General features: G+C 36.7%; 1 protein-coding gene across 1 annotated transcript in view; it reads left to right on the top strand.

Annotated features, from left to right (window-relative positions):
- The first annotated feature begins 2339 nt into the window (after positions 1-2339).
- phf21b (PHD finger protein 21B) overlaps positions 2340-8408 on the top strand; it is an 82568-nt gene continuing 76499 nt past the window's right edge. The window contains exon 1 of the mRNA XM_015383940.1: positions 2340-2748. Coding sequence (XP_015239426.1) covers positions 2695-2748 — 54 coding nt within the window. The 5' untranslated portion in view covers positions 2340-2694. The remainder of the gene's footprint in view (positions 2749-8408) is intronic.

Genomic DNA, 8408 nt, shown 5'->3' with positions numbered 1-8408 from the left:
ATTTTTTAATTTTTTATTTTTTATCATGAAAAATGTAATATGTTGTAAATATGTATGAACTTCCTTTGGTTTGGCTGCTACCTTTGCCAGGTCTGTCTTGAAAAAGAGATTCTGAATCTCAATGGGACTTCCTGGTTAAATAAAGGTTAAATAAACAAAGAGTAAATAAAATAAAATAGTCATTCCAAAAAAAGAAAACAACTGGACTTTGTTTCCAAGTTTGAAGATGTTTCACTTCCCATCCAGGAAGCTTTTTCAATTCAAAATGTCAGAAATAGCGTTGGGTTCCAGGCTTTAAACAGTAGCTCAACAAAGGCTTGTTTTTGTGTAGAAACAAATAAATTGAAACGGACGAACGGGTCCACCCCTTTGGAATGGGGCTCAAACGAAGAAGCCAAACGACCCCCATTCCAGAGGTGTGGACCCGTTTGTCCGTTTCAATTTGCTTGTTTCTAAACAAAAACCATGCTCAGAAGGATCTGCAGTGCTTGCTTTTAACCAACCCCTTCTTGTTTGTAGGCCATACATATGAACAAAGTTCAGGCTTGGAAACAAAGTCCAGTGGATTGTTTTTTAACTTTTTTCTGAGCCTCATCCTTACTAAAATATGATGTAACATGTTGTGAGGATGCTTTTATTCAGTGGGCACAGATAAACTGATCAGAGTCGATGGGATGATTGAGCTAAATACAGGACAATCCTGATAAACATGGCAGTCTCTGGGCAGAAACCAGAAACTTCAAATGATCTAGTCAAAGCCCCGCCTTAAAGTCATCTCTCTTAAGCCCTATAAAATATTATCAGCTGAGCTCCACTCAGTCAGCCTGGTTTTAAGCTAGTTTGCAAAGTAAAACTGGCAAATATATTACAGTCTCTATGAATCTGTGCAAACGACACCTCCGAAGATTTGTTAATCACATTAGGATACATTATAGTTTCTTTTTATTTTTCAAAAAATGTTTTTATTTATTAAAAATATTTCACATCACTGACATATTTTTCTTGATATATTAAATAAAAGCCATAGAAATAAATAGCAGGTAATGTTTGTAAATTGAAAAAAAAAATGTAAAAAGGTATAAATAGATTAAATTGTAAAATACTCGTGAATAGTAAAGCTTTTTTAAAAACAAACATATAAAGAAAAATAAAAATAATTAAATAAAAAAATCAAATTTGTATAAAAACATCGCAGATTTCCAATTTTAATCTTTTGATCTAGATTTAAAAACGTTTTTTTTTTATTAATATATTGCATTGAAATGTAAAAAGAAACCATAACTTTTGATATCAAAATGTAAAACCAGCTGATTTATAGCTCTTTAAAGGGTATTTTTGCTTTTAATTTTGAGCCAATAGTGTTGTGTGTGCTTTAGATCAATCACTGCTCCACACCTGATGTTAAAGAGTTAATTACTCTCCTCCGGTTCTGCAGGAGGTGCTAATTAATTATCTGAATCAGGTGTGTTTACATGCAGGACTCCAGCCCCCAGGGACTGAAATGATCTCCTAGATGAAAAAACTTTAATCAAAAGGTACTTTATTTATCCAAAAGTTAACTTATATCAAATTTGAATTTATATATGTATAAACCATGGATTTGTGAAAAAAAACAAACAACAACATTGTATTTATGGTTAATAAGTGGTGATTTTGACACAGTGTTGAAGTGGAAAAAGTGTTGTCTTTGCAGCTGAATTACAAATAGAAAAGTGAAAAAAAAAACTATGAATTTACTCTTTAAGACAAGCATGATTTATTTTTTTTTTTTTTAATATATATATATATATATATCCAAAAGATAAATTATATCAAATTGGAATTTAAATTTGTATAAACCATGGAATGTGTTAAAAAACATTGTATTTATGGATAATAATTGGTGATTTTGACACAGTGTTGAAGTGGAAAAAGTGTAGCTGAATTATAAATAGAAAAGTGAAAAAAAAAGTATGAATTTACCCTTTAAGACAAGCATGACTTATTTTTTTTTTAATAGAAATATATATATATATATATATATATATATATATATATATATATATATATATATAATCTAAAAGATGAATTATATCAAATTGGAATTAATATATGTATAAACCATGTTATATAAAAACGTGAACATGATTTATTCATTTTTTAATAATATATAAATATATATATATAAATATATATATATATATATATGAAAAATAAGTTAGTACATTAGCAGTAATTCCTGGCTGTGATTCCTTTACTTTGCTCCATGTGTCTAGTGCGCATGCTCAGTCAGTGGGGGTCTGCTCCATCCGGGAACTTCAGAATTACCATTGACAGCCGAAGCGCAACTTTTCCCTAGGCAAAGTGAAATCAAGGCGCGGACTCGGACAAAATATAGTCCCCGTTTTTTAACTCGAAATTACCGAAAGGACCTGCGAACCGGTGCCGCTTCGGACCCGTTCAAGTTCGTCCGAGTCCCGGGAAGCCGCCGTGCTGGACTCGAGCCCGTTCCGTGGGGTTTGGAGCACTTTTGGAGACGGGCGGAAAGTGGGTGATGAGTCCCAGCCTGTGTAAAAAAGAAGCGAGAACTTGCTCTGCAGCCTGGAGTAGTTCTTCTTTCAATTGTTATTGTCGCTTTAAAAAAAACCTTTAATTGACTTAAACTTGGTCTCAGTCGCGTCCAAAGTGGAAGAAAAGTGTTTTTCTGTTCGGAACATGGAACTACAAGGCCTACAGGAGGCGTTGAAAGTGGAGCTCCAGTGTCATCAGGTAAGTGAAACATGGTTGTTTCTGTTTGTCGGTGTTTGGGAGCAGGAGGGAGACATCCAACACTTGGAGGGGAAGGAAACTAGGCGACATGTCGCTGCGCTCAGCAATGCTTCTCACTTCCAGCTGGAAGAATTAAAGCTACTTTTCTGCACTACTTTGTCCGCTGATGGAGGCTGTTTTCTGGGAGAATTTGGAGTGTTGATGCGGGGGTGCTGGCTGACTGTGGCGATCAGGACGCGACCTGAATATTTATGAGCTGCTACAAACTGAGCCGCTTTGTTCTTCTCTCTTTTAAACTTAACACACTTTTATCTTCCTTCGCCATTTTTTTTTCCAGCTTCCAAGTAGTTTTGGAGCTGGGGTGAAGCTGGACCCACAGGTTAGCGGCTTGTTTGTGGGCTTGTGGTCGGCATGGCAGGCTGGCTGCTCGGGGAGTGATGGAGAAACTTTATCAGCATAAATCTGCTCCGGTTAAACATCATCAACTCTCCCAGAAATAAACCGGCCTTCCTTTGTTTTATTAGCCTCACATCGACTTTAGTGTTGGGAAGCTCCCTCCACACAGCAGCACCGATGGAGAGCTGCAGCTCTGAAGTGTCCATAGCTACGTATTGGATGGAAAAGTGGCCATCTTTTCTTCTCAAACTTGTGCAATGTTGAAAGATTTTAGCGTCCATTTTGAGTGGGTCGAACGGTGCTGAAGTTAGTGTGCGGATGAGAGTACTTCATTAAATGCTCCTTCTGTAGTTCTCTGAGGAATCTGGACTAGTTTCAGCTAAAGTATATATAAAAAAAGACTGAAATATAATTATTTAAAAAAAAAAACACTAGTCTTTATTCCTACAAAAAAAAAAAAAAAATCAAGTACTTGGATCAAACTTTATAGAATCAGTATTACTCTAAATAAACATTCCTTAAAGTATTAAACCTTCTGATTTGTAATGTAAAAGTTAGAAACCCCTTTAAGGACTGTAGATAAAATCAACTTATCTAATGCTGAAATGTTCTGAACTAGAGAGACATTAAAAAAAGAGAAAAAAAACTTTATCATGCACAAAACTTTTTCATCAAATTAGTATCTTGGATGAACTTATGCTTTGGCTGACTGGTCAAACTATATTCAATAATTTAATAATGTCATTTAAAAACAGACATTCTTCAAAACTTTTTATTTATTTTTTGCTTAATGTAGAGTTAACTTCATTTGTAGAAGTTAGGAAGTTAGACAAGGCCAAAAAATCACATTCAGAGTATTCAAAATGTATTAAATTCTAATCTGAAATATGACACTTGAACACTTTTTATTTAAATCATAAATATGTCCCTAACACTCCACCAATAATCTACTTAGCCTGTTGGGTGGAGTCTCACACACCTTGCATTATGTACAATGCACATATCATAAAGGACTGTTTATAGTACAATCAATGTTGGCTAATATACTTCAAGTGTTTTAAACATTATTTTTTCCTACTAATCTGAGTACTTTGCTTGCTAGACAGTAATGACATTGCCTCAATGCTAAAGGTCACAGGGTGGTAGGAGTACACATGACAAAGAGAAGAAGGAAAACCAAACGTATATCACAACAATACTCACAATGCCTCCACCTTTATTGATCCTGACAGGAAATTAAACCTCATTTGGGTTTTAACAAATAAAGACTTTACTTTAAGAAACTATAATATTTGTCCAAACCTTCAAAACTAATGTACAATTGAAAGAATCCCATCTAAAGTGGGAAATACACTGACAGAATTTACATTTAATATTTTGGAACAATTACAAATACAATTTAAGATTGCATGAATTGTAAAGTATTTTATAGGGTAAGGATAGTTTACATGTTTATCAAAGTGTAGTGATGAGACGTTCAAAGTGCCTCCTCATGAATAAAACAAAAGGAAAGAAAACGCTGCACTGGTAAAGAAAGTTTAGATGGCTAGATTTTTTAATGGTTCAGTCATGGTTTCATGGTAGCATTAAAGCTGAATGCTGCTTTTCCATGTTTGGTTCTGGTGATAAAAAGTGGACTTGAACTATATGACCGGTGATGTTTGAAGGTTAATATCTTGAGTTTTTAACACTCTAGCTTTAAATAATAGTCTTAGAATGGCTTTGAAAATCAAAATTCCAATGTAATAAAGTTTGTGCATAATAAGTTGGGTTCTTTTAGGAATTAATACACTAAACCTGACCTAAAAGTTATAAGACTACCCCATTTTAGGTATAAGTATCTATATTTAAACTAGTGTTTTTTCATTAATCATATTTATCTAAACGTGTAATCATTGTAAAATATAATCCAGTCCAGTTTTTAGCAGTTTAAGTAGATTTAATTTATGTACTGGAGTTTTAAAACAGCAGAACGGTCCTTTAATGAAGCAGCTTGAATAGGAAGCAGTGAATCAGACACCAACTTCAGCAGTCCTCTGGTCGACATGATTCAGTAGAGTAGGAGAGAGTAGCTGGAAGAGGAACCAACTGTGCTGCTCGGTGTTAGAAACGCAGCCAGTCCGGATTAGTTGGCTTTGAACCCTTTTAAAGCTGTTTAACACCTCGGTTTGGTTACTTTACGCTTCAGTCTGTTGGCATGATTTCTCCGTGGTCACGTGACACACAGCGATCCCTTTGATTCGTTCTTATTCACGCTTTCACTTTTTTTTAATTTTTTAATAGAAATAAATGTTTTCTGCTCCACCACCTTCACCCTCCAGCCGGTAACTTCGCGGGCGGCTCTGCGCTCAGGCTGCAGCGGGGAGGAAGGCAGTGCTGGGCGGATGCTGAGGCTCCAGCACCATGGCCAGCTCCTCCTCATGCTGTAACTTCCACTCAGCACCAACATGCAGAACACTTCGCTCCCAGTTAAAGGCTCTGGGACGTTTTTAAAGCTTTTCCATTTCTAAAAAGTCAACATGTTTAATGTGGAACATTTCAGCCTAAAAGGCTGAATCTTTTTATCCTTGTTTTTGCTTTTTTGTTTTGTTTTGTTTTTTCATCTCAGTTTTGTAGTGGAAGCTTCCATTTTTGGTGGCGAAATAGGGGTGGTCCACCCCCCCCTTACAAAAAAAAAAAAAAAATCTGCAGAGTTTAATGCAGGAGGAGGAAAAGAGGGGGAGGGGGATGGGCCCCATTCATGCCTAACATTACCATTTTGATTGCTTTGATGCTGTTTTTGGTTTGGATGGAGGGGGGAGGGGAGGCAGAAAGCCCAGTCAGCACTGGCTGCACGGCTACATTTCTAACTGCTACTCACTCGTCTGTTACTTTTCCCTGCAAATTCATGATCTGCTGCCTTTTCCCTCCTGCCCACGTTGATCTGAAGCATCCCAGTCGTACATTTAGGAGTTTCTGACTGATTTATTAAAATAAAGAAAACGTCTCCCTGATCAGGTCAGGAACCAGATGCTGGTTTTCCTCCTCAGCTATATAACAAACACTGCGACTGTATGTGATTATTAAAACACTTTACGTGAGCAGGGTCACTCAGCAGAACGGTTACTGATGGTGTTTTACTCCACCTTTGAGGAAAGTCCAGAAAATGCTATTGCACTTGAACATAGCAGAAATGACCTCTACCTGCCAGAGCTGACAGACGGTCTGCTGTTTAAAATGACACAGCAGCAGCAGCAGCAGCAGCAGCTGTATTATTCACTGAGGTAAAATCAAGTGTCTGCATACCTATTATTTTAAATGAAAGCAGTTGGTTATTAGTTGAGGGAACTAATGGATTCCCATCATGTTGTCCATTGTTAAAGGCTTATAGACCCTTAAACTGATGCATATTTGGCTGCAGAATAAGGGAAACCTTTCGTATCTTATTTGGATTTAATGCAATGATCTTAAAGTTGTTGATAATTGCGAAGGGAAATAGTTTTCCTTAAATATCTGAGTCCATCTTTATGTCATTAAATAATGTTTGCACATCCTGGTAGTTTGTCTTAACTGGTTTGATTAGCTACTGGGATGATGCAGAGCAGGTTTGAATTGTTTTTCTGATCACACATGTTTGTAAATCAGACTCATAAGAAACGACCCGCCTTTTGTTCGTTTCCTCTTTTAGCTTGAAGTATAAATGATTTTATTCCAAATTTAAGCAAACGGCAGCCATACTTCCATAGGGACCCGGGTTGTAACTGAAGCGGGCCATCCCAGGAAGAGTGGATCACGCATCTCTAACCTGAAGGAATCCTGAACACTGCTTGCATGTATTCTAAGGCATCAGGGATCATGGGGGGGTGGTTAAAGGTTCTTGCCCCTGTTCTTGCTGAAAGGATGCTAGAATTTAGCTCTCTTCTTCCTGTGTTGCTCCTAACCACAGCGTGCAGACTTACATTTCTCCATTTCTGCGTTTGGATCAGAGAATAAGACGCTCCTGGTGACATTAGGCCTCCTTTCTCTGCACAACTAACTGAATCATGTGAATTAACTCTCCTCAGAGCTTGTTTTTTTCTGGTAATCTGTTTCACTCTGTTTTTAAGCTGAGCTGCATTGATTTTTTCCTGCTAAAAAGTTGAGGGTTCCTTCTGCTTCCTGAGTGGTGAAGTCCTGGAGCTCTGCACTGATCACAGGCTTCAAATGTTGTCAATGTTTGGCTACAGCTGAGGTTTTTATTTTATTTTTATAGCGTCCTGCTTATAGAAATATCAATTGGTCTATTTTATTGTAAATAATGAATAAATAATCTTTATTTGTTTATATTATCTCAAAATGTATTTGGGGAAAACAAGCAAGTTTAAACAGTTTCTGATTAAAGTCATAAGCCTGCATTTCCTTCTATTCAAACTTAAAAAAAAAAAAAAAACACTTTTTCATCATGTTTAACACAAAATGTGTAAATATTCTGCTATGTGAATTAGAACATCTGCTGATACCCAGATTATCCAGCCAGAATTACTTTTTTCTTAAACATTTATTGCCGTTAGTGTCCTCGTGTTTGATCAATATGAATCCTCCTTGCAGAAAGCATCTTTGTTGCTGCATTCTTTGCAGACATTTATTTTTAAGAAAATAATAGATGATAAACTGCAGAAGGAGCTACTTTTTTCCTTATCAGCTGCAGAGCTTTTATGCCTCGATGTGAAACAGATGGTGGACCAAAAACAAAAAAATAGTTTACGGTTTTATTTAGGAAAGTTAAAACCCATGGTTTGTTTTTTTATTGGTTATTTTTTTTCTGATTGGCCCTTTTAGCTGAGTTAACGATCACTAGAGTTATATTTAAAGCTGTTAATATTCCCTCCTTACATCCTGTTTCCTCCTCTGAGAATAAAGAACGTTCCGTAACCCAGCTGGCCTCATTCTGCTGCTCTGTAGTTTTCTTTCCCGGTCCTGTAAATCTTTACACATCTTAAAAATGTTCAATATAATGTATGAGACTGTTGTATTTAAAGCCTCTGTAACACCTTGATGATTTAGAGCAGCGTATGCCTGACGTACCAAAAATCTGGCAGAAACGCTGGGATACGTTGGATAAGTTATGAGCTCCCTGAAACATGTGTGTGCCGTCAGTTCCAGGTCAGTTATCTGATGGTCGACATCCGTTCAGTGTCAGTTCCTCATCAGTCGTGGCGTCTAGCTGATCCTATTGGAGAGAAGTTCTGGATAAGTTACGCAGAGGTTTAGGATCAGCTAGACGCCACGACTGATGAGGAACTGAC

The sequence above is a fragment of the Cyprinodon variegatus genome, unplaced genomic scaffold (genome assembly GCF_000732505.1).
Source record: "Cyprinodon variegatus isolate N-32 unplaced genomic scaffold, C_variegatus-1.0 Scaffold298, whole genome shotgun sequence".
NCBI classification, from domain to species: domain Eukaryota; kingdom Metazoa; phylum Chordata; class Actinopteri; order Cyprinodontiformes; family Cyprinodontidae; genus Cyprinodon; species Cyprinodon variegatus.
The sequence above is the reverse complement of the archived record's forward strand: the minus strand, read 5'-3'. Positions and strand labels throughout refer to the sequence as shown.